We start from the raw sequence: 25,354 nt of genomic DNA on the forward strand, positions 1-25,354 counted from the left end.
TGCCGCCCATATGTTACGGCTGTTGGCTGTTATAAAAGTCATTCATGGAGGAAATTTACATTCAACGAGTTTATTAGGATTTACGATGAATACATCCTGTTTCCATGAGGATAATTTGAAGAACTTTCAAGAGTGGCAAGTCCTTGTACAATTTCAGCTTTAAATCTTTCTAGGGCTTTTCCTTGTGAACACAGGAAGCCTTCTTTGAGATCCCCCATAGATATTTATTAGCTGTTCTTTCGAATCAACTTCTCATATACAAAGCCCAGTAATATATGTTTCCAAGCCTCCTCCTCCTATGGATCGCATATATTTTTGAGTATATTTCTCATAAATATTTGATTATTTCAATAAACCATATTTCCCATTATTTTCATTTTGATTTATACTCTTTTCTCTGTTGGTTTTTCGCTTCTCCGCACCCCCCCTAATGCATTAATCACAATTTAAATACACAATTTCCCCCATTTGTTGTCCCTCTCTAATGTACAGAACTATTTGCGGTGGATATTCCAATGTTGCCAGACTTCAAACGCACTCGAAAGCAAATGTCGAAAATTAATTATGGCTCCCCCCAACAAAAGGGAGGAAACAGCACAAAAACAAAACCCAGTATCCAACAACATATGCAGACAGGACGACGACAGCGACAGCGAACAGCGAACAGAAGGAGGAGGGAGAAGCGGCCAGAGGGGGGAGGGGGTGGGGCAGAGGTGAAGAGTCGTCAAGTTGGGAGTTTGCGCGGCAGCCGCAAAAAACCTGTACACAAATTATCTATAATAAAAATGCAAAACTTTACACGCACACACACACGTCGGAAAAAAAGGGTTGCAGGAGCGGACATGTCGAATCAAAAACTCTCCCGAGAGCCGAAACAGCAGAAACAACAGAAAGAACAAGAGCGGGACAACAGCATCCCGGCAAGCAGAGGCGCAGCGACGCAACGAAACAAGCAGCGCGCTGCAGCGGTACAAATAACAGACGAAACGCACGATGAGGTTAGGCAGTCCACGTTCTGGCAGCCATTCCGTTCTACCTTCTATGCTATGTACCTTGTTCTCGCTTCATCTCGTCCTGTCACGTCTTCTTCTCCATTGTTCCCTGTGGCTCCAGATCAAACCAGAATATAACCCCTAATGAAAACAACGGCGGCAACTGTTACCAAATCGATTAAAAGAGAGTGAGAGGAGAACACACAAGCAGCGTGCCAGAGAGAGACAGATAGAGAGAGAGAGGCAAAAGAACCGCCATATTAGACATTCGGGCGGCAAAAATAATTTATGCCATTAGAAAATACAAAACATTCCACATGTCGTCTGGTTCCGGGGGGATACAGAGAGGGGGAAACATTCAGCAGTGCTGGTAAATGCATTGCCTACTATTCTGCGTGCCCAAGAGCACATTGTTATGGCCGTTAATTTCTCTTTGTGTGTGTGTGTGTGGGGGGCTCCGCCAAAAACAGTTTCCTGAGAGAGCGTCGTGCCATCGAGGAGTCGTCTCTTCGCGATTGTCGTCGTCTTTTGGCCACATTTCGACTCGCCCTCAATTTTTTAATAGATAGATACACATCGCAGCAGCCCAGGGGGTAGTGGGGGCACACCAACCAGATTAACCCCCAAAAAGGGAGAAGTGTAAACTTTCAACCTAACCACAAAGATTCGAGTAATTTCCCTGCCTCTTACTCTCTCTCTTCTGCTTCGTCGTCTTCTTCTTCTTCTGTCACAAATGAGAAAACTTTCTTGGTCTCAAAATCAAAGCAATTTCATTAGGTGGGAATGGGACAGACAGAGAACGACACTTGCAGAAACAGAAGCCGAAGAGAGAGGGAGAGTAGAGTGTGGTGCGGGGTGTGTGTTGCTTTGGCAACTTTTGACAACTTTTTTCATCTCTCTTTTGTGAGCCAAGATTAATGATGTGCCAAAGCAGGCAGTCAGCCACTTGAGGCTGATGACTCGCTCGAATGCTCGACTTTTCCCCCTAAAACGGGGGGTGGGGACTGGGGGGCGACATTAAGCCTGGTCATGGGCCTCTGGGGTTCCTCTATGCCTTGTTCTTGGCCTCGCTGTTACTTTGTTGGCGAATTAACGTCTGGCTGCTGCTTATAAATCATTACACAAAAGAACGAAAACCCAACGGCAATTAGGCGCAACGAAGCAACAATGCATTGATAAGAAAACGTGGGCGCGAGAGAGCCCAGCAAGGGAGCGAGAGAGAGAGCGCGCGCGAGAGCATTGCCCAAGCAAGGTGTATAAATCTACAAGGTGAATCATTCACTCGCTCTCTCTCTCGTACGCTCTGTATCGTCTTGGAGCGCACCTTGTGCCCAAGTAGCCTTGGTTTCTTATACCTCTCCCGCTCCCGCTCCCGCTCCCGCTCCCGCTCTCTATCTTTCTCTCTTTGACTGATAAGCAAATCAAATATCTACCGTGTGTATATTACAGAGTACAAATTCTAATGAAAACCTCTGTCAGCGCACACACACCTATGGATAATGGTGGGATTTTAGCATGTATGTAAGTTGTACGTGTCATCAAATGACACAAAAAAAAAAAAAGAGAGAGAGTCATGGTTACTAATCGCTTCATAATCGAAAATCAAACAGGAAGCTTTTATACTAATGAGGCATACGAAAGGCCTGAAAGAAGATAGAAATAATGGTTGTACCAATAGATCGTCCCTCAGAAGTGCGACATTTCCATAGTAAAGCACCGAATAATATATTCGAACTAAATCGAAAGTTAATTTATCCATAAAGAATAAAAACCGAAATAAAAACAATTTCAATTGCGCTTAATGGCCTGTAAAATCGATTTAACCTTAAAAACTGCTTAATGAGGTCTTGTCACGTGAAAATCGAAACCAATTGACGGCAACGCCCACACAAAGCAATAAAAATATGATTTTGTGTAAAGCCCCCTATATAAGACCCGAATAAAAGGCCCCAAAAAGGAAGATATTAAATCATTTTCAGTGTAAACATTGCCATATCTTTGCCGGCGGCACTCCAGATATCAATTAGAAAACGAAACTCAATCCAGGTACCCATGGGAATGCACTTTATAGATCAATGACCATCAAGCGGTTATTATCGGCACTTTCAATTAAAATATGCACGAGCTTCTGTTTATTTATTGTGCGCCCTGGCTGCTTGGAGTAATTTCTGCTTTGTCGGGAAATTGCCGGGAATTGTTAATTGTTAATGCTTTTGTTGCAATTGCAATAGAATATGGATATGGGATATGGGATATGGGCGGTGCAGCCAGCCACGCTTATTCATTCAATTTGCTGCTGGCACGTTTTGCATTACACACGACAACCCTGACCTACAAAGCGGCAAATAATAATAATAAAAAAAAACCCCAAGCAAACGCGACTCCCTGCCTGAGTGACTGACTGGCTGCCCCTTGCTGACTGCCAGTGTTTTATGGTGTGTTGTGTTGCGGCTTCGTGTTGCGTTTTGTTGTTATACTTGTTACAAGACTGGATTCAAGAGGGGTATATGTGCTCTGATAAGCGAAGGCAACAAGCGGTAGAAGCATCTCCTCTTATTTACTGCTTTGCCATCCCTTTGCCGCTCATTTCGCCACGTTCACTCTCTTTTTTAGAGGGTATCCCCTAGTCGGCGGCCTCTTGGCTGCTGCCTTTGCGCGCGGGAATGTTTGTGTTCTCGCTGGCGCTTTAGCCAGAGTTTACATTGAATGTTATAAATAAATTAAAGACTACAGACACGCAAAAGCAGGTGTAAGTATTTTAGTGGGCGGTGCCGGGTGGCCAGACAGTTGTACGGAAAGCGGCATTCAATGCTAATTGCAGTTTATACTCGTATTTAGACAACATTCCTGCCGTGTTTTTCCTTTTTCACAATATTTAAAACCTTAGCGAAACACAGAAACTGGCATAAGCAAAATGTTGGGGAATTTTTTTAGTTGTTTTTTGTTTATGGTTATTGGCCATTACGTCCACTGCTTGCTTTCTTTCTTCTCACACAGACGCACACACAGACAGTGCACATTTACATGTGCTCAAGAGACAGTGACAGTAGTGGCCCAGCCAGACATACTTTCTCTTTTCCTCGCTCGAGTTTTACCTCTATAAATAGAATTGCCAGCAAGCGAGCGAGCGAGTGAGACACTGCCACCAAAGGGGGCACGCGATGTCGTCCCATTCATATTTCAGGATTCTTTTTGTATTGCAAAAGAGCAATTATACAGTTATTTTGTTACTGCTTGCCGATGATTCTAATTTTTCTGCTTCTGGTTGATGTTTACAAAGCCAACAGTTCAAGTGTTTGAGAGCAGCTGCGCATCGCACAACGAGAGAGAGAGAGAGAGAGAGCGCTGTTATTTTTAGCAGCAAGACTCCGAGAGACGGAGAGAACGAGAGCAGGCGCGGAAAGTGCACATCGTGTGCAGCAGCATCTCTCGCTCTCTCCCCCACTTAGCATCAGCATTTCCGTTGATTGTTCTCTCTGTTCTTTGCCAAGAGAGAAGAGCATTAGGCATTATTTTTTTTTTCTATACACTCACCTGGTCGATCCAATGACTGTCTGCGACTCATTGGCAAAAGATTTATGCTCCCTGTGCTGCTGTTTTGTTGTAGAGGGTGGTGTGGGGGGTAGTGGGGGGTACAGACAAATTTCGGCTTGTGCAAAAATTATACAAAATTTGATTGCTTCATTTGTGCGGCAGTTGTTGGCCCGCTACTTCTTCGTATTTGACAGTTCCGTTTCTCTTGTTGCTGTTTGGACTAAACTACTGCTTGCCTTGCCTATTTCCTCTTGCTGTGTGCCACTGCTTATTCAATTCTATACACTCAACACACACACACTCAAACGAGAGAGACATTTTGCACTGCACGCGACTGACTGTTGGCTTTCTTTTCCTTTGGACAACTTGTTGTTGTTGTTATTAAATAATTTATGCTTATTTTTGTATTGCTATTTCTGCTGTGTTGTGGTGTTTTGTTTGTTGCTGCTTCCACGCTGGCTTTTGTTGTATGTATATTTTTGGTTTGACAACAATTCGCAGCCACATTCAGCCACACACACACTGGCCCACGCGCCAACACACATCAAAACACACACACACACACTCGCGCGTCACGTCAATGAACGCAGCAGCAGCAGCAGCACGTCGTCGTCGTCGTCACAAGATTTTTCCTTTTCCACACATTTTGATTAAACGAATTACACTGCAATTCATTCGAATTTCGTTTATTTACATTTCCGCACAGCCTCTGTGCATTTTCCGTGACTTTTTGGCAATTTTATTTGTTACGCACGGCCCATACAACGAAAAGAGCGGCGCCGCGCCGACGAGAGCAGAAGCACGAATGAAGTTGTAAACTGCCTAAAATATATGTAGTATTTTGTGCGTTTCGTTGTACGATTTTAGCATGCACACACAAATTTTTTATTAAACAAAGCGCATGTTCTCGCTTCGCACAATTTTTTTCTCATTTATTTCTTTTTCATCGCCCGACGATTTGGCGTTGCCAGAGCCAAACACTGACGCGGACAATATGGCGGACTGTGATGACACTATCGATAGATCGATGTCGAAAAACCATCGCCACTTTGGCGTTGCCAGACCCTCGGAAATACAGCGAAATATACCGTCTCATTTTAAAAATATACCGTAAATATACTGACGAATTCAAGTTCTATTATACATATTCCTAGTTTTTGATATTCTGTCAAATATTACTAGCTAGTTAAATCTCTCAGCTCTGACCACATAGTTTTATCCCTTTTATGAATAAATTTTCTTCAAGATTAACTACTTTTAAGTATTCCCATTTATTGTATTTTGACAAAATCAAACAGTCGCAATATTGTCACGTCAATGTTGCTGGAAATTGAAAGACTTGTTGCTTGTTGCTTCTATATTCTTTTCCCTAGGGTATGCACATTGAAAATTAAATTTAATAGATTGATAAAATTGACCAAATATACCATTATATACCGATATTTCGTCGGTTCAATTTTGACCTCAAATAAATAAATTTAAATTTAAATCGCAACAGCTGCCTGCTCAGAAATATACCAAAATATACCGTGTTTTTTTTTAAATATACCAAAAAGTATACCCATGACAAAAACGAACTTAGCCCACTTAAGCTGCCACCATTCAAACAATCCAACGACAGATAACATACTGATTGTATATTCTTCTTGTAGACCCATCCTGTCCTTTCTCTTTGCTTACAAAAACACCTTGGAATTTATATCTCTCGTGCTTTACTATAAGTAGGTTTTGAGTATTCTGTCAGACTAAAAATATTGTATCTTCATAAGTTTCTTGTTGTAGACTTTCACAGATAATGAACCCTTTGTAACCACCACCCACTATACAAAAAACACATCAAGTTCGTTCGACTACAGCTTTATTACCCTTAACAGCCGGCATCCAATTTATTGCAGCCCTTTATCATCAGGAGGATTTGGTTCATCCTTTCAGACTCTCCCTGCTCGACCATTTTCTTCCAGCCCTTCAGCCCCATGCAACTCATCAGGTGGCCATAAACAAGCGCCAGATGGAAGCAGGAGATGTAGAGAAGACAGCAGCTGCGCTCGAAGGCGGGAAGATCGCAACGCCCCCACTGTAGGCACCACAATCTGCCCTCTTCAGAGCGGATGCTTGCTACGCTACTTCTTCCTTCTTCGAACCGGCGCTTTTCTATGGCGACCTCCTCAGTGATTTGCATGTGGCCGTAGAGCAGGCAAAAATTGGACGAGCAGTGCGCAGTCTGGGAGGCTGAACCAATTCCAGAGATTGATCCACCAGAAGTAGGCGAAGAGCTAGACGTCGCCGGTCCGCCAAAAATTACTGGCTGCCATCATGAACAGAACAGAAAGGTAGGGTGCCTGGTGAAATGAGGGAGAATAAGTCAAATATATTTAGAAATTAACATTCAGTTACCTTTTCGGATTCCACGGACATGGGCTATATCTCAGCAGTATGGTTGACAGCTGCTGCAGGATCCACCGTCGCGACAGGTCCACAAAAGTCAACAGGGTCAACAGCAAGGGCTATAGCGGCCGACGCAGCACAGTCTACAAACACAAAACTAAAAATTAAACAAGATTTTTCGATGTTCACTCTACTGCTCCTGGTTTCAGACTGACGAGACACATAAAACCAACCCGTATTCCATTTTTTCCAAGAGTTTGAACTGACTCAAGGCCAATGTGATGATATTTATTTAAACAGTTCAACCACTTGAAGTAAATGGCGAAAAATATTACTGATTGTAAATTCTTCTTGTAAATCCATCCTATCCTTCCGTTTAACTGGCAACTGAACTGCGCTAAAATTATTAAATTTTCATTATTTTCGGTGGAATATTAAAATACCCGTCCACGGGAAATCCTCCAATTGAGATGGTACTGCTTCGATAAATCGCGACAGCTGATTGCTGGTGGTGGTGGTTCCTCGATGCTGTTATCTAATGTCACTCTGACAGAAGCTCGCCGCTTTATATCGTGATCGATTTGTCACTCGACAAAAGCTGAAATGTATGGTATGAAATTGATGTAAAAGTACAGTGCCGCCATCTAGTGGACTTGTTGTTTTTGATAGATACATTTATCAATATCATCCCTGCGAGGCAGTTCAAAAGTAAGCGGGAAACATTCAAAGGTGCTCATGAAAATAAAAGAAGGTACAAGGTTTGTGGACTTTGGAATTACCTTGTCCCTTCCCTACAAACGACCATAAAAAAACCCTCAAGAGCATCCTTTGCCTGCCGTAGGCTTTTAAAAATCGCAAAAACTACCAGACCCTCAGAAATATACCAAAATATACCGTGTTTTTTTTTAAAATATACCAAAAAATATACCCATACAGCCCACTTAAGCCGCCACTATTCAAACAGTCCAACGACGGATAACATACTGATTGTATATTCTTCTTGTAGACCCATCCTGTCCTTTCTCTTTGCTTACAAAAACACCTTGGAATTTATATCTCTCGTGCTTTACTATAAGTAGGTTTTGAGTATTCTGTCAGACTAAAAATATTGTATCTTCATAAGTTTCTTGTTGTAGACTTTCACAGATAATGAACCCTTTGTAACCACCACCCACTATACAAAAAACACATCAAGTTCGTTCGACTACAGCTTTATTACCCTTAACAGCCGGCATCCAATTTATTGCAGCCCTTCATCATCAGGAGGATTTGGTTCATCCTTTCAGACTCTCCCTGCTCGACCATTTTCTTCCAGCCCTTCAGCCCCATGCAACTCATCAGGTGGCCATAAACAAGCGCCAGATGGAAGCAGGAGATGTAGAGAAGACAGCAGCTGCGCTCGAAGGCGGGAAGATCGCAACGCCCCCACTGTAGGCACCACAATCTGCCCTCTTCAGAGCGGATGCTTGCTACGCTACTTCTTCCTTCTTCGAACCGGCGCTTTTCTATGGCGACCTCCTCAGTGATTTGCATGTGGCCGTAGAGCAAAATTGGACGAGCAGTGCGCAGTCTGGGAGGCTGAACCAATTCCAGAGATTGATCCACCAGAAGTAGGCGAAGAGCTAGACGTCGCCGGTCCGCCAAAAATTACTGGCTGCCATCATGAACAGAACAGAAAGGTAGGGTGCCTGGTGAAATGAGGGAGAATAAGTCAAATATATTTAGAAATTAACATTCAGTTACCTTTTCGGATTCCACGGACATGGGCTATATCTCAGCAGTATGGTTGACAGCTGCTGCAGGATCCACCGTCGCGACACGTCCACAAAGGTCAACAGGGTCAACAGCAAGGGCTATAGCGGCCGACGCAGCACAGTCTACAAACACAAAACTAAAAATTAAACAAGATTTTTCGATGTTCACTCTACTGCTCCTGGTTTCAGACTGACGAGACACATAAAACCAACCCGTATTCCATTTTTTCCAAGAGTTTGAACTGACTCAAGGCCAATGTGATGATATTTATTTAAACAGTTCAACGACTTGAATTAAATGGCGAAAAATATTACTGATTGTAAATTCTTCTTGTAAATCCATCCTATCCTTCCGTTTAACTGGCAACTGAACTGCGCTAAAATTATTAAATTTTCATTATTTTCGGTGGAATATTAAAATACCCGTCCACGGGAAATCCTCCAATTGAGATGGTACTGCTTCGATAAATCGCGACAGCTGATTGCTGGTGGTGGTGGTTCCTCGATGCTGTTATCGAATGTCACTCTGACAGAAGCTCGCCGCTTTATATCGTGATCGATTTGTCACTCTGTCTGTCTGAAACACTTTGATTTTATCGTCTGGAGTTCATGTTCATATCCTTTTTGGCTTTCATTTGTCGTCTCCGTCTGCGTCTGCGTCTCCGTCTCCGCCGACATTTCATAAACGAAGAAGGTGGAAAATTCCTTCAGACTTTTACACGTTTCTCAGCGAGACAGAAGGAGGGAGGAGGAGGAGGAGGTGTCTGCCACACACCCGCCATGGCATGGACAGTCCAAATGTTTGTCAATTTTATGTTTAGTTAAAAGACGGGACGAGACACTTGGCAGGAAAATTGGGTGATTCAGCAGCAGTTGAGAGAGACAGAGAAAGAGAGAGGGAGAAAATTCATAAATTGAGTCATAAATTATTTCCCCGAAATCATCTCGAAGCAGGAATGAGATCCTATGTCTGGCAAGGACTTGATGAGGGGGGGTTTCCAGTTTTTTGTAGAGAAAAAAATTCACGAGAACCTGCAGATGTGGGGGGGAGGGGGGGGGGGTTGGGGGAAAAGCAACGTTGATACAAGACTGGATCAAATAAATATAAAATTTCCAATGAAAAAAATCCCATGTGGCATCCACAATTTTAAAGATACAAAGCTATGGTCTGGCTTGCCTTAAAGATGGTGATAATATCTGCCTAAATCACCAAAATCATTAGAATCGAATGACAAGAATGTATATAAAAATATCAAAATCTTTAGGGAGTACTGTCGGATTTTTACTGTCTTAAAGATAGGGCTATTAACTATCCATTCCTTTAGAATCGGATCTTGGGAATAAACAATTAAATATAAATTCAATATTTTTCAATTAGAACCTATCGGTTCTGCTAAAAATTCCTAGAAATTGTTTATTAAATTAGTCACAAAAGAAGTTCCCTTCCAGGCAAACTTAACCAACAAATCCGTATATTTTCCATTGAAAGTTGTCTCATTTCGAACTTTTTCCCTGAAATATTCATTTACTTTCTGGAACAGCTTTTCCTGCAATTTTTTGAGCTGCCCCAAGGCGTTCGATTTCGAGGAAATTAAGGGCGTAGTCTGGCCCCGTTCTAGTATCTAAAGCAGAGCCGAATGAATTGAATTTAAAAAGGAAAAGCCTGCCCTGAAACTCAGATACAATTCTGTGGAAAGCGCCGCAGAACAATAGCAATAACAAAATGCACAAAATTGTTCATTATTTGTTTGCACAACACGAATCTCCCGAATGTATCTGTAGCTACTGTATGTATCTGTATCTGTATCTGACAACAAAACATTTCTGTCTGTTGTTCAAAATTATGGCCATCAAAATCAAAAGCGAGTATCAATTGAAATTCGAGAGAGAGAGATACTGACCCTTTTGTCGAGAGGCCAATTAGGGAGCAAAGTATCTACTAATCCGATTAGCAGGGCATGGTGCGGGGAGCGGTTGGATGAGAGGGCCACACACTCGTATATGGTATATAGTTGTGTATCCCTTTAATGTGCAGCCTCCTACAGAATGTACAGGCATTTTAATTGATGTACCGGCATCTCTATGTCTCTATGGCAACATTTGATGGCCAGGACTCCGGCAAAAGCGCCAGGATTTAACCTTTGAACTTGAATATTACATATTGGAGATATCCAATGTATTTCCAGCAAGGTAGGTCTCTCCCTTAGAGAGGCTTAAAGCCTCTTATTTTTCCAAAGGGCCTCCCCCCAAAAAATATCTTTTAATCTTCGCCCCAAAATGTATGAAAATTGGCCAAAACCTTAGCAAACAAAAACCAAAAACCAAGCAAAATCTGGTCAGATTTTTGGCAATTAATTCCCTGCCTCAATGGACTGCGGAGGCGGGGCCAGGGAAAGCCCCTCTGCTCAATGGGTCGTCAGGTCAAGTGGGTGGCAGTGGAGGGCGGTGAAGGCGGTGAAATGCTGACAGCCATGAAAAAAAATATATGCTTGTAGTTGGCCTATTAAAAGTCAGCAAAAATAGATCGTGGGCCGCAAGCCAACAAAAGCCACAAAAAAAAAAAAACAATTTACAAATTTATTATTTATCATTTTTCAGTTAAAAATACATTGCGCTTGGGGCCCATTCATGTATGATCGAAAAATAAGAGCCCCCAAAATATTGCATGGGATCGAAAAAATATATGAGGGAATATTTCGTGGAAGATACAGAGCGCGGATTGGTTTTGATTAAAAGATAATTATATTATCTGCCAGAGTTTCCAAACTTATGGGAATCGGATCATTAGAACCCATACTACAAAGTATTCAAATGTGTCCCTAGATACAAAAAGCGGACCTTTCTTCACTAAAAGATACTGGAATTATCATCTACCTTGATTTCCAATAATCATTATAATCGTTTGGTCTTTTTAGTGGGAATCTATAACCACAACCTGCCACCTCTCTATCGGATCTCTAGCGTATACAAATTCCCTTACCAGAGATGTGGGGGGGAGTACCTGCTGATGGTTTCTACTGTGGACTGTGGCGGGTTCATTGCCACGACATGCAAAGTAATCATTTATTTCGGGGCACAATCAAAATGCTAAATTATATTAGCCAAAAAAACAGAAACAGAAACACACCCAAAGCAGAAAGTGGGAAACCCGACGGGGTGGGGGGGAAATCTGTGGCATGGCTTCGACCGCGTATATAACTGTTTTACGGCGGCCCCCCTATAAATATTAGGGTAATTATTATTTTATTTTTTTTTGTAACCCACAAATGTCAAAGCACTACATGGTGCATGCCTCTGTGTGCGTGTGTGTGTGTGTGTACTCGAAGCAATTTCTTAAGGCCCGCACTCTCTGTCTCTCCCCAAGGCCCACCGTACCTCTCTCTCTCTGTCCTGCTTTTCTGTTTTATGTCCAAACAGTAGACACTCGATAATGGCGCATTTCAGTAGCCGCTTAAGGAGAAAAATCAAGCATCTTGCCATTTTGTGAATTTATGGGCTCATAAAATGTGACAAATATTTTTATAACCAATACTCAAAGGGTAATTTCATTATACAAATCGTATCGAATAAACAATTAATAGACCATTGTCCATTCAATATTTGTTGGGTTTAAATTTCAAGCCCATCCAAGCAAATACCGTTGGAATCCTAGAAGAAACTGCTTGTTTTTACATATCCAGCATTTACTGTTGCTGTTCTGCTTGCTCTTTTTCCCGTCGGCTTGGTTGGGTTCTGCTTGGTTGACCGACCCACCGGCAGAGGAGAGAGAGAGAGAGAGTTTGGCCGGTGGTTCGCCCAGTTGGTTGCGCTTTGATTGCTTTGTGTCATTCCATTCTCCGAGGGGGCCAAAGTTTCAGTTTAGTTGAGTGACTATTTTCCACTCTCCCCCTTTCCACCATCTCCCTCTCCCTCTTCGCCCTGCGTATTACGTAGGAAATTAGTTTTAATCCACTTCCTTCTCTACCCGCTGTATATCCATCGTTCGTTCTTTTGACATCTTGGTGGCGCTTTTATAAGCCATTTTCTGTCCCTTAAAAAATTGCATTATAAATAAATAAGAAGTCATCTTGCAGCCGTCGTTGGGGCAAAGCGTATCCCTTTCCCATTCCACGGGTGTCCAGTCTGTCACGTGCGCGGGTAGTACATCATTTGGAAATCTCTTTCTCGAAGAAGGAACATAATCTACTCATAATTAGGTGCCTCCCCCACCTCCTCTCTTTGCCAAACCAATTAAATGTTGAGTAAACCTCGTGGAGGTCGTTAAACCCCAGAGATAATGGAGATTAAGAATTATGATTTTGTTTTACCGTTTGCCATAAGCACTCTAGTGCGTTTTTGGGGGATAATTCGGAAATTTATTTACCTGAAATGACAAGAAAGAGAGTAGATATTGGATTATAACGATTAACAGTGATTATGGAGATCTCAATTGTACTATTTTCGATACCAAACAATCGCCTATCGATGATCATCTCTGTCTCTCCCGCAAACCGAAATTTCCCACATTAAATGGGAAATAATTGTGCCCATCAAAGCACATAAACAAGAGCACTGCTTGCTGTCCGACACAACGGCTTGACGAGCGGTCAAAGAGAGAAGAGGCAAAGAGAGACGGATGAGAGCAGGGCAGAGCAGCGCAGGTAGACGGCAGCCCACAGCCGACAGAACAACAATGAGTTCTGCGAGCCAGCAGAAACAAAGAGATAGACGAAACGAACACGTACGAAGACGAAGACAGACACTAACGATTCTTTCGTAACGAACGAAATATCCTTAAAAGTGAAGCAAATTACCTTTTTAGATGCGCTTCAGTGGCAAAGGGAAGGCTGGGGTAGGGGAGACAGATAGTGCGGGAGAACGAACCTGCGAAGGTGGTCCACTAAATGTGTGTATAACCTCATCGCTGGCTTATCTGTCAATCTTTCTCTGTGTCTCCCTCCCTCTCTCTCGCCACGCCACCCTTTGCCCTACACGCTTTCTTTGCCTATTCAAACACAATGAGCGGCCAAATGACAGATACACACACACACATTCAAGCATAGACTAAAGAAGAAGCAGAAGAGGAGAACCAACAACAACGACAAACAATGGAAAATATGTTTCAGGTAGTGTGTGTGCGTGTGTGTGTGTGTGACGTCAGCTAATGGATGAGCTTTGCTCTCCGCTGGTCTTTGCTCTTCTTTTTGGTCTGCTTTCCCTTTCCCCTCCACCCGTCATTCGCATGCAAGAGAGATGATGGCCATCGGCAAAATTCAGTTTGAAATTCCAACGCAAAGCGCAATATGCAGAGCGGGAGACGAATATACATACATATGTATGGTTGTATGTATGCACATGCACGCATGCATGCATGCACAGACATGTACACATTCAAATGACAATGTTTTGATACCCTTGCTGGTTGGTGGTGGGGAGTATAGCGGTTTTATTGAAAGCTTTGCAAAGCAGTGCAGAAAGAGAAGCAGGGCTCATAGCAGGGCTCAAAGCAGGGCCCAAAGCAGGACACAAAGCAGGGCACAAAGCACGGCACAAAGCAGAGCTCAACGCAGGGCAAAAAGCAGATCTTACCATACAAAAACGAGAGGTAATTTATTAAAAAGAAAACATCCAACTCTTTAATCTATTCTCTTACTAAACTACCAACCATCGACATTCAAAGGCCATCCCATGGGTCGACTACTTGGTTCCTTCTTGGTTTTGTTTGTATTTAAGCTGCAGTTGGCAATCCTTTGATGGCTGCAAATTGGCCAAATCTTTAGTATGGAGAGAATGTAATCTCCCATCTCCACTCGCATTATATTCTCACTCTTCCTCCCACTCCCCCTTACATATCCCACAATTAAAACTTTTCCTCTGGTGCATCAGGGGCTCTTCCTTTCTCGGACATCTCATCCCCCCATCAATCTCCTCAATTTTGGGCAACAGAGCAACGGGGGAACCATCAATCTGCTGTTGGCCACATTCTTACAACAGGTAATAGAGTTTTGCTTCTACCAAATGCCTGAAAATTGCCCAGCTCAAAGGAGCATCTAACACACAGCACGGTGCATGGCGGGCCGGACAGGCAAGTGGTTCGGGCCAATTTTTGTAGCCTGCAATTTTTTGTTGCTGTTGCCGCAGACAGACAAAAGAGAACAGCAGAAGACCATTCGATGCGATGCGATGATGCTACCTGTATATCCCCCCGCCACCGACATTCGGGAGAGCTCTATGTGTGTGAATGAGACAAAGCCTGTTATCCTTTTACGTGTATGTGTTGCTCTCCCACTATCTCTCTCTCTCTCTCTGTTTTTGTGTGTGCACTTGGCTTTTGTTTGGTTCATTGTTCTTGATTGAACTGCTTGCAAGATTAGGAAGAGAGACAGAGAGAGAGCAGTCGGAGTCGGGAGTCTCTTCTGCTGCTGCTTGTGCTGTCTGATATGCCCAGCAGGTATTGCTTAGATTACATAAAACTCCCAAGAACAGCAACGGTGGCGGCAGATGGTTCTCCTCGCCACTCCTCTTCTCCTTTAGTGTGTGTGTGTGTGTGTGTGTGTGTTGTTTCCCATCATTATCGACCATTACACGTTTTGTTTGCTGCATCCAGCTGTCTGTTGGCCTACCATAATTATTATCTTTTCTATTTTTTGCACTTTCGTTAATTTGCTAATTAAGGAGCTCTCTTAGCGGTTATTGATTCATGTGGCCACCAGATCTGAGAGAGGGCAAGAGCGGACGAGAGAGAGAGAGTGATACCCACTCAAAGCAGTGTTGTGTTGATCTCGAAATAGATCGACTCGTTAAACGGTTTCATGGATGAGTGAAATCCAATCATCACTACACTCTGCTTCCCCTCCTTTTCCTCCTCCTGCCCCTGAAGCCCGTGACAACGTGTCCGATTTCTTCAAAATGAAAAGTGACTGTAATTGGATTATTAAACAAACTGTTGCACCCCCCCTGCCGGCAAATGGGAATATGAAATGAGCAAAAGAAGGGGAAAACAGCACCAGCTCCATTCAGGCATGTACCCACAGCACCCCCAGGACGAGAAACCCAAGGGCTATGCAAATGCCTTTGGGAATGAATGAATGTTTATCTGTGTGTGCTGGTGTGTGTGTTGGTGTGTGTGTTGGTGTGTGTGTGTGGAGGAACAGGCCCAACAACAGTTGCTCACTTTCAAAGTTGGGAGTACTGGGGCCCTCTCTCTCCCTCCCTCTCTGCCTCTTGAAATATGCAAAGTTTTCTCCAACATTGCACACACAAAAGTTAACCCTGCCACTGCCACTTTTCCACTTCCACTTTTACTAGGGTCTGGCCAGCATTAAGGTCATCCATCCAGTGCTTTGGGAATTGGGTCAACTGCCGGAGCTGTTCGTGCCTCTTGCAGTTTGTTGCCAGCGATTTGCCGCTGCACTAAACCCTTTTCGTGTGTGTGGCACGCGATCACAATTAACCAACATTTAGAGGCTCCATAAAGTGCTCTCCACATCATCGAAGCAAACTCCGCACTTTGCAGCGATCCGTGGCCGTGTACGGGTACAGGCGTACCCCTCCGGACACTTGTGCAAATGTTTACCCTCTGAATACATAATGAAGCATCCAGCCGTCCGCCTTGGGGCGCGGGGGGGCGGCCCAGAAATTATCCAGCGTAGCGTAAACCAGAGAAAACAAACTCAAATTCGGTTTTTTTATCATAATATCTTTGGGGCAGAGACACACACACACACACACACCGATATAAAAATACAGAAACAGTGCAGGTCATAGTTGTAGGTACCGTTTCAGTAAATGTTTCTAAAACGTATGAAAAAAGGTTTTCCAGTTCTTGAAATTCTTTTAAATTTCCTAGTCAATTACTTATTTACCCCACTGTGCGTGGTATCTTTGGGGCAGAGACACACACACACACACACCGATATAAATAATACAGAAACAGTGCAGGTCATAGTTGTAGGTATCGTTTCAATAAATGTTTCTAAAACGTATGAAAAAAGCTTTTCCAGTTCTTGAAATTCTTTTAAATTTCCTAGTCAATTACTTATTTACCCCACTGTGCGTGGTAGAGAGCACTAGACCATTAACTTAACCCATTATCTGCCACTGCACTGTACGCCTTCCCCTCTGCCCCACCCCTCCCCTGCCTTGCCAGCGAATGCGACTGCGAATGTCAAGTGCCGTTGTACAGAATGGCAGAGTGCACACATGACTGAATGAATGATCCCCCCAGGGAGACCAGAGAGAAGTGAATGGCATGCAAAATGCATCCGCTGAAGTGTAATAAGATGATGCTTTTCCTCCGCCTCCGCCTGCGCCTTTCCCTTTGCCCCTCCCCTCCCTTCCATGACAGGCGGCAGAATTTTGTGCGACAGAGCCAGAGCATAGGAAGTGCATCTTCTATTGTCTATCATTTGAGTGTGGGCTTGTCCAAGAGCTTTCCAAGAGGAAACAGGAAACAAGTCGAGTCCTGACACATAACAACGGTAGCATTGCGCGATTGTTATTCAGAGACCCAGCCCAAGAGAAAGAGACAGAGTATATTCCATCAGGCGGGTGGCGGGGGTGGTGTCGCTCAGGGCAACAGGATTAATCTTGAGCTTACATTTGCCGCCCATATGTTACGGCTGTTGGCTGTTATAAAAGTCATTCATGGAGGAAATTTACATTCAACGAGTTTATTAGGATTTACGATGAATACATCCTGTTTCCATGAGGATAATTTGAAGAACTTTCAAGAGTGGCAAGTCCTTGTACAATTTCAGCTTTAAATCTTTCTAGGGCTTTTCCTTGTGAACACAGGAAGCCTTCTTTGAGATCCCCCATAGATATTTATTAGCTGTTCTTTCGAATCAACTTCTCATATACAAAGCCCAGTAATATATCTTTCCAAGCCTCCTCCTCCTATGGATCGCATATATTTTTGAGTATATTTCTCATAAATATTTGATTATTTCAATAAACCATATTTCCCATTATTTTCATTTTGATTTATACTCTTTTCTCTGTTGGTTTTTCGCTTCTCCGCACCCCCCCTAATGCATTAATCACAATTTAAATACACAATTTCCCCCCATTTGTTGTCCCTCTCTAATGTACAGAACTATTTGCGGTGGATATTCCAATGTTGCCAGACTTCAAACGCACTCGAAAGCAAATGTCGAAAATTAATTATGGCTCCCCCCAACAAAAGGGAGGAAACAGCACAAAAACAAAACCCAGTATCCAACAACATATGCAGACAGGACGACGACAGCGACAGCGAACAGCGAACAGAAGGAGGAGGGAGAAGCGGCCAGAGGGGGAGGGGGTGGGGCAGAGGTGAAGAGTCGTCAAGTTGGGAGTTTGCGCGGCAGCCGCAAAAAACCTGTACACAAATTATCTATAATAAAAATGCAAAACTTTACACGCACGCACACACACACGTCGGAAAAAAAGGGTTGCAGGAGCGGACATGTCGAATCAAAAACTCTCCCGAGAGCCGAAACAGCAAAAACAACAGAAAGAACAAGAGCGGGACAACAGCATCCCGGAAAGCAGAGGCGCAGCGACGCAACGAAACAAGCAGCGCGCTGCAGCGGTACAAATAACAGACGAAACGCACGATGAGGTTAGGCAGTCCACGTTCTGGCAGCCATTCCGTTCTACCTTCTATGCTATGTACCTTGTTCTCGCTTCATCTCGTCCTGTCACGTCTTCTTCTCCATTGTTCCCTGTGGCTCCAGATCAAACCAGAATATAACCCCTAATGAAAACAACGGCGGCAACTGTTACCAAATCGATTAAAAGAGAGTGAGAGGAGAACACACAAGCAGCGTGCCAGAGAGAGACAGATAGAGAGAGAGAGGCAAAAGAACCGCCATATTAGACATTCGGGCGGCAAAAATAATTTATGCCATTAGAAAATACAAAACATTCCACATGTCGTCTGGTTCCGGGGGGATACAGAGAGGGGGAAACATTCAGCAGTGTTGGTAAATGCATTGCCTACTATTCTGCGTGCCCAAGAGCACATTGTTATGGCCGTTAATTTCTCTTTGTGTGTGCGTGTGTGGGGGGGCTCCGCCAAAAACAGTTTCCTGAGAGAGCGTCGTGCCATCGAGGAGTCGTCTCTTCGCGATTGTCGTCGTCTTTTGGCCACATTTCGACTCGCCCTCAATTTTTTAATAGATAGATACACATCGCAGCAGCCGAGGGGGTAGTGGGGGCACACCAACCAGATTAACCCCCAAAAAGGGAGAAGTGTAAACTTTCAACCTAACCACAAAGATTCGAGTAATTTCCCTGCCTCTTACTCTCTCTTTTCTGCTTCGTCGTCTTCTTCTTCTTCTGTCACAAATGAGAAAACTTTCTTGGTCTCAAAATCAAAGCAATTTCATTAGGTGGGAATGAGACAGACAGAGAACGACACTTGCAGAAACAGAAGCCGAAGAGAGAGGGAGAGTAGAGTGTGGTGCGGGGTGTGTGTTGCTTTGGCAACTTTTGACAACTTTTTTCATCTCTCTTTTGTGAGCCAAGATTAATGATGTTCCAAAGCAGGCAGTCAGCCACTTGAGGCTGATGACTCGCTCGAATGCTCGACTTTTCCCCCTAAAACGGGGGGTGGGGAGTGGGGGGCGATATTAAGCCTGGTCATGGGCCTCTGGGGTTCCTCTATGCCTTGTTCTTGGCCTCGCTGTTACTTTGTTGGCGAATTAACGTCTGGCTGCTGCTTATAAATCATTACACAAAAGATCGAAAACCCAACGGCAATTAGGCGCAACGAAGCAACAATGCATTGATAAGAAAACGTGGGCGCGAGAGAGCCCAGCAAGGGAGCGAGAGAGAGAGCGCGCGCGAGAGCATTGCCCAAGCAAGGTGTATAAATCTACAAGGTGAATCATTCACTCGCTCTCTCTCTCGTACGCTCTGTATCGTCTTGGAGCGCACCTTGTGCCCAAGTAGCCTTGGTTTCTTATACCTCTCCCGCTCCCGCTCCCGCTCCCGCTCTCTATCTTTCTCTCTTTGACTGATAAGCAAATCAAATATCTACCGTGTGTATATTACAGAGTAAAAATTCTAATGAAAACCTCTGTCAGCGCACACACACCTATGGATAATGGTGGGATTTTAGCATGTATGTAAGTTGTACGTGTCATCAAATGACACAAAAAAAAAAAAAGAGAGAGAGTCATGGTTACTAATCGCTTCATAATCGAAAATCAAACAGGAAGCTTTTATACTAATGAGGCATACGAAAGGCCTGAAAGAAGATAGAAATAATTGTTGTACCAATAGATCGTCCCTCAGAAGTGCGACATTTCCATAGTAAAGCACCGAATAATATATTCGAACTAAATCGAAAGTTAATTTATCCATAAAGAATAAAAACCGAAATAAAAACAATTTCAATTGCGCTTAATGGCCTGTAAAATCGATTTAACCTTAAAAACTGCTTAATGAGGTCTTGTCACGTGAAAATCGAAACCAATTGACGGCAACGCCCACACAAAGCAATAAAAATATGATTTTGTGTAAAGCCCCCTATATAAGACCCGAATAAAAGGCCCCAAAAAGGAAGATAATAAATCATTTTCAGTGTAAACATTGCCATATCTTTGCCGGCGGCACTCCAGATATCAATTAGAAAACGAAACTCAATCCAGGGACCCATGGGAATGCACTTTTATAGATCAATGACCATCAAGCGGTTATTATCGGCACTTTCAATTAAAATATGCACGAGCTTCTGTTTATTTATTGTGCGCCCTGGCTGCTTGGAGTAATTTCTGCTTTGTCGGGAAATTGCCGGGAATTGTTAATTGTTAATGCTTTTGTTGCAATTGCAATAGAATATGGATATGGATATGGGATATGGGATATGGGCGGTGCAGCCAGCCACGCTTATTCATTCAATTTGCTGCTGGCACGTTTTGCATTACACACGACAACCCTGACCTACAAAGCGGCAAATAATAATAATAAAAAAAAACCCCAAGCAAACGCGACTCCCTGCCTGAGTGACTGACTGGCTGCCCCTTGCTGACTGCCAGTGTTTTATGGTGTGCTGTGTTGCGGCTTCGTGTTGCGTTTTGTTGTTATACTTGTTACAAGACTGGATTCAAGAGGGGTATATGTGCTCTGATAAGCGAAGGCAACAAGCGGTAGAAGCATCTCCTCTTATTTACTGCTTTGACATCCTTTTGCCGCTCATTTCGCCACGTTCACTCTCTTTTTTAGAGGGTATCCCCTAGTCGGCGGCCTCTTGGCTGCTGCCTTTGCGCGCGGGAATGTTTGTGTTCTCGCTGGCGCTTTAGCCAGAGTTTACATTGAATGTTATAAATAAATTAAAGACTACAGACACGCAAAAGCAGGTGTAAGTATTTTAGTGGGCGGTGCCGGGTGGCCAGACAGTTGTACGGAAAGCGGCATTCAATGCTAATTGCAGTTTATACTCGTATTTAGACAACATTCCTGCCGTGTTTTTCCTTTTTCACAATATTTAAAACCTTAGCGAAACACAGAAACTGGCATAAGCAAAATGTTGGGGAATTTTTTTAGTTGTTTTTTGTTTATGGTTATTGGCCATTACGTCCACTGCTTGCTTTCTTTCTTCTCACACAGACGCACACACAGACAGTGCACATTTACATGTGCTCAAGAGACAGTGACAGTAGTGGCCCAGCCAGACATACTTTCTCTTTTCCTCGCTCGAGTTTTACCTCTATAAATAGAATTGCCAGCAAGCGAGCGAGCGAGTGAGACACTGCCACCAAAGGGGGGCACGCGATGTCGTCCCATTCATATTTCAGGATTCTTTTTGTATTGCAAAAGAGCAATTATACAGTTATTTTGTTACTGCTTGCCGATGATTCTAATTTTTCTGCTTCTGGTTGATGTTTACAAAGCCAACAGTTCAAGTGTTTGAGAGCAGCTGCGCATCGCACAACGAGAGAGAGAGAGAGAGAGAGCGCTGTTATTTTTAGCAGCAAGACTCCGAGAGACGGAGAGAACGAGAGCAGGCGCGGAAAGTGCACATCGTGTGCAGCAGCATCTCTCGCTCTCTCCCCCACTTAGCATCAGCATTTCCGTTGATTGTTCTCTCTGTTCTTTGCCAAGAGAGAAGAGCATTAGGCATTATTTTTTTTTTCTATACACTCACCTGGTCGATCCAATGACTGTCTGCGACTCATTGGCAAAAGATTTATGCTCCCTGTGCTGCTGTTTTGTTGTAGAGGGTGGTGTGGGGGGTAGTGGGGGGTACAGACAAATTTCGGCTTGTGCAAAAATTATACAAAATTTGATTGCTTCATTTGTGCGGCAGTTGTTGGCCCGCTACTTCTTCGTATTTGACAGTTCCGTTTCTCTTGTTGCTGTTTGGACTAAACTACTGCTTGCCTTGCCTATTTCCTCTTGCTGTGTGCCACTGCTTATTCAATTCTATACACTCAACACACACACACTCAAACGAGAGAGACATTTTGCACTGCACGCGACTGACTGTTGGCTTTCTTTTCCTTTGGACAACTTGTTGTTGTTGTTATTAAATAATTTATGCTTATTTTTGTATTGCTATTTCTGCTGTGTTGTGGTGTTTTGTTTGTTGCTGCTTCCACGCTGGCTTTTGTTGTATGTATATTTTTGGTTTGACAACAATTCGCAGCCACATTCAGCCACACACACACTGGCCCACGCGCCAACACACATCAAAACACACACACACACACTCGCGCGTCACGTCAATGAACGCAGCAGCAGCAGCAGCACGTCGTCGTCGTCGTCACAAGATTTTTCCTTTTCCACACATTTTGATTAAACGAATTACACTGCAATTCATTCGAATTTCGTTTATTTACATTTCCGCACAGCCTCTGTGCATTTTCCGTGACTTTTTGGCAATTTTATTTGTTACGCACGGCCCATACAACGAAAAGAGCGGCGCCGCGCCGACGAGAGCAGAAGCACGAATGAAGTTGTAAACTGCCTAAAATATATGTAGTATTTTGTGCGTTTCGTTGTACGATTTTAGCATGCACACACAAATTTTTTATTAAACAAAGCGCATGTTCTCGCTTCGCACAATTTTTTTCTCATTTATTTCTTTTTCATCGCCCGACGATTTGGCGTTGCCAGAGCCAAACACTGACGCGGACAATATGGCGGACTGTGATGACACTATCGATAGATCGATGTCGAAAAACCATCGCCACTTTGGCGTTGCCAGACCCTCGGAAATACAGCGAAATATACCGTCTCATTTTAAAAATATACCGTAAATATACTGACGAATTCAAGTTCTATTATACATATTCCTAGTTTTTGATATTCTGTCAAATATTACTAGCTAGTTAAATCTCTCAGCTCTGACCACATAGTTTTATCCCTTTTATGAATAAATTTTCTTCAAGATTAACTACTTTTAAGTATTCCCATTTATTGTATTTTGACAAAATCAAACAGTCGCAATATTGTCACGTCAATGTTGCTGGAAATTGAAAGACTTGTTGCTTGTTGCTTCTATATTCTTTTCCCTAGGGTATGCACATTGAAAATTAAATTTAATAGATTGATAAAATTGACCAAATATACCATTATATACCGATATTTCGTCGGTTCAATTTTGACCTCAAATAAATAAATTTAAATTTAAATCGCAACAGCTGCCTGCTCAGAAATATACCAAAATATACCGTGTTTTTTTTTAAATATACCAAAAAGTATACCCATGACAAAAACGAACTTAGCCCACTTAAGCTGCCACCATTCAAACAATCCAACGACAGATAACATACTGATTGTATATTCTTCTTGTAGACCCATCCTGTCCTTTCTCTTTGCTTACAAAAACACCTTGGAATTTATATCTCTCGTGCTTTACTATAAGTAGGTTTTGAGTATTCTGTCAGACTAAAAATATTGTATCTTCATAAGTTTCTTGTTGTAGACTTTCACAGATAATGAACCCTTTGTAACCACCACCCACTATACAAAAAACACATCAAGTTCGTTCGACTACAGCTTTATTACCCTTAACAGCCGGCATCCAATTTATTGCAGCCCTTTATCATCAGGAGGATTTGGTTCATCCTTTCAGACTCTCCCTGCTCGACCATTTTCTTCCAGCCCTTCAGCCCCATGCAACTCATCAGGTGGCCATAAACAAGCGCCAGATGGAAGCAGGAGATGTAGAGAAGACAGCAGCTGCGCTCGAAGGCGGGAAGATCGCAACGCCCCCACTGTAGGCACCACAATCTGCCCTCTTCAGAGCGGATGCTTGCTACGCTACTTCTTCCTTCTTCGAACCGGCGCTTTTCTATGGCGACCTCCTCAGTGATTTGCATGTGGCCGTAGAGCAGGCAAAAATTGGACGAGCAGTGCGCAGTCTGGGAGGCTGAACCAATTCCAGAGATTGATCCACCAGAAGTAGGCGAAGAGCTAGACGTCGCCGGTCCGCCAAAAATTACTGGCTGCCATCATGAACAGAACAGAAAGGTAGGGTGCCTGGTGAAATGAGGGAGAATAAGTCAAATATATTTAGAAATTAACATTCAGTTACCTTTTCGGATTCCACGGACATGGGCTATATCTCAGCAGTATGGTTGACAGCTGCTGCAGGATCCACCGTCGCGACAGGTCCACAAAAGTCAACAGGGTCAACAGCAAGGGCTATAGCGGCCGACGCAGCACAGTCTACAAACACAAAACTAAAAATTAAACAAGATTTTTCGATGTTCACTCTACTGCTCCTGGTTTCAGAATGACGAGAGTTCTCGCCCGTCGTCTTGTGCACCCGCTCAATGTCGCCGGTGTTCCAGTCGTAGTCCTGATACAGGGAAACAGAGTACGGCTCATCGGTGTCGCTGCAAACCAGTATCGGGTGCTTCTTACCCCAGTCGGCGCTCTCTATCTTCGCTGGCCGCGACTGGGTGGCCCAGTAGAGGCGACTCCTCTCCTGGTCGAATGTGAGCCCGGCCGCATAGTTGGCTCCCGCCACGATGGTTTGCAGCTCGGATCCGTCCATCGTGGCACGCCGTATGGAGTCCGAAGGCGACTCTGTCCAGTACATGTAGCCGCGGCGCGGCTCGAGGACCAGGGACCGGGGCTCCTCCACCTCCTTCCACAAGAGCACGCGCCGACTGCTGCCATCCAGGCGGGCGACCTCGATGAGACGAACCTCCGCATCGGACCATCGGATGCCGTCCGGCCCAATCAGACCCGTGTCCACGATCTGCTGCACATAGGAGCCATTGAGAAAGACCCGGAAGATGCACTTGGTCTTCTGGTCAGTCCAGTAGATGCGCCTCTCCGCCACCGACACGTCCAGGGCGTGCGCATCGCCCACATCCTTGAAGGGTATCGCTCGTCGTCGTGGTTCCGTTCCCGTCGCTGTTCTCGGTCGAGAGAACAGCAGGAAGGCGGCAGGCACAGGTACAGGCGGTGGAGCAGGCCCCATTACCCACGGCTCCCGCACGTTCTCCACGGTTTTTCCACGCACCAGACGCCAGAATCCTGAAGACGCCGGTGTCCAGATGCCGTTTCAGACGAACAGCTGTTCCACCCCCACCCCCAGTCCGGCGTCTGTTCTTCTTCTTCCTTTTGCTCTGATTTTGCTCTGATTTTGCTCTGATTTTGCTATGATTTTGCTGTGAATTCGTCTTCTTCTTCTTTTTGTCAACCGGCTAGAACCGGGAGACTGTTAACACTCTGTTAATAAGCTTTTGTGCTCTGTTAGAAATA

General features: G+C 43.9%; 2 protein-coding genes across 8 annotated transcripts in view; both read right to left on the reverse strand.

Annotated features, from left to right (window-relative positions):
- LOC108155026 (protein split ends) overlaps positions 1-5,541 on the reverse strand; it is a 41,096-nt gene extending 35,555 nt beyond the window's left edge. Inside the window, exon 1 of the mRNA XM_033390054.1 lies at positions 4,527-5,541. Coding sequence (XP_033245945.1) covers positions 4,527-4,557 — 31 coding nt within the window. The 5' untranslated portion in view covers positions 4,558-5,541. The remainder of the gene's footprint in view (positions 1-4,526) is intronic.
- Positions 5,542-6,367: 826 nt separating this feature from the next.
- Positions 6,368-25,092, reverse strand: LOC108157350 (low-density lipoprotein receptor-related protein 6-like). Of its 7 annotated transcripts, none has more exons than XR_004472112.1 (6): positions 24,364-25,092; positions 8,655-8,844; positions 8,131-8,599; positions 7,355-7,509; positions 6,921-7,298; positions 6,368-6,865 (listed from the first exon to the last, which is right to left on the reverse strand). XR_004472112.1 is itself a non-coding variant. In XM_033390066.1 (3 exons), exons 1-2 carry the CDS (start codon positions 25,068-25,070, stop codon positions 8,679-8,681), a joined length of 873 nt encoding a protein of 290 aa, XP_033245957.1. In that variant the 5' UTR covers positions 25,071-25,092; the 3' UTR covers positions 8,107-8,599; positions 8,655-8,678. The 7 variants fall into 7 exon arrangements, 2 of the variants coding, with proteins under 2 accessions (XP_033245957.1, XP_033245958.1); XR_004472109.1 differs by having other exon boundaries at positions 6,921-7,303; XR_004472110.1 differs by having other exon boundaries at positions 6,921-7,068; positions 7,145-7,509.
- Between the last annotated feature and the right edge of the window lie 262 nt (positions 25,093-25,354).

Source organism: Drosophila miranda, chromosome 2 (genome assembly GCF_003369915.1).
Source record: "Drosophila miranda strain MSH22 chromosome 2, D.miranda_PacBio2.1, whole genome shotgun sequence".
In the NCBI taxonomy this organism is placed as follows: Eukaryota; Metazoa; Arthropoda; class Insecta; order Diptera; family Drosophilidae; genus Drosophila; species Drosophila miranda.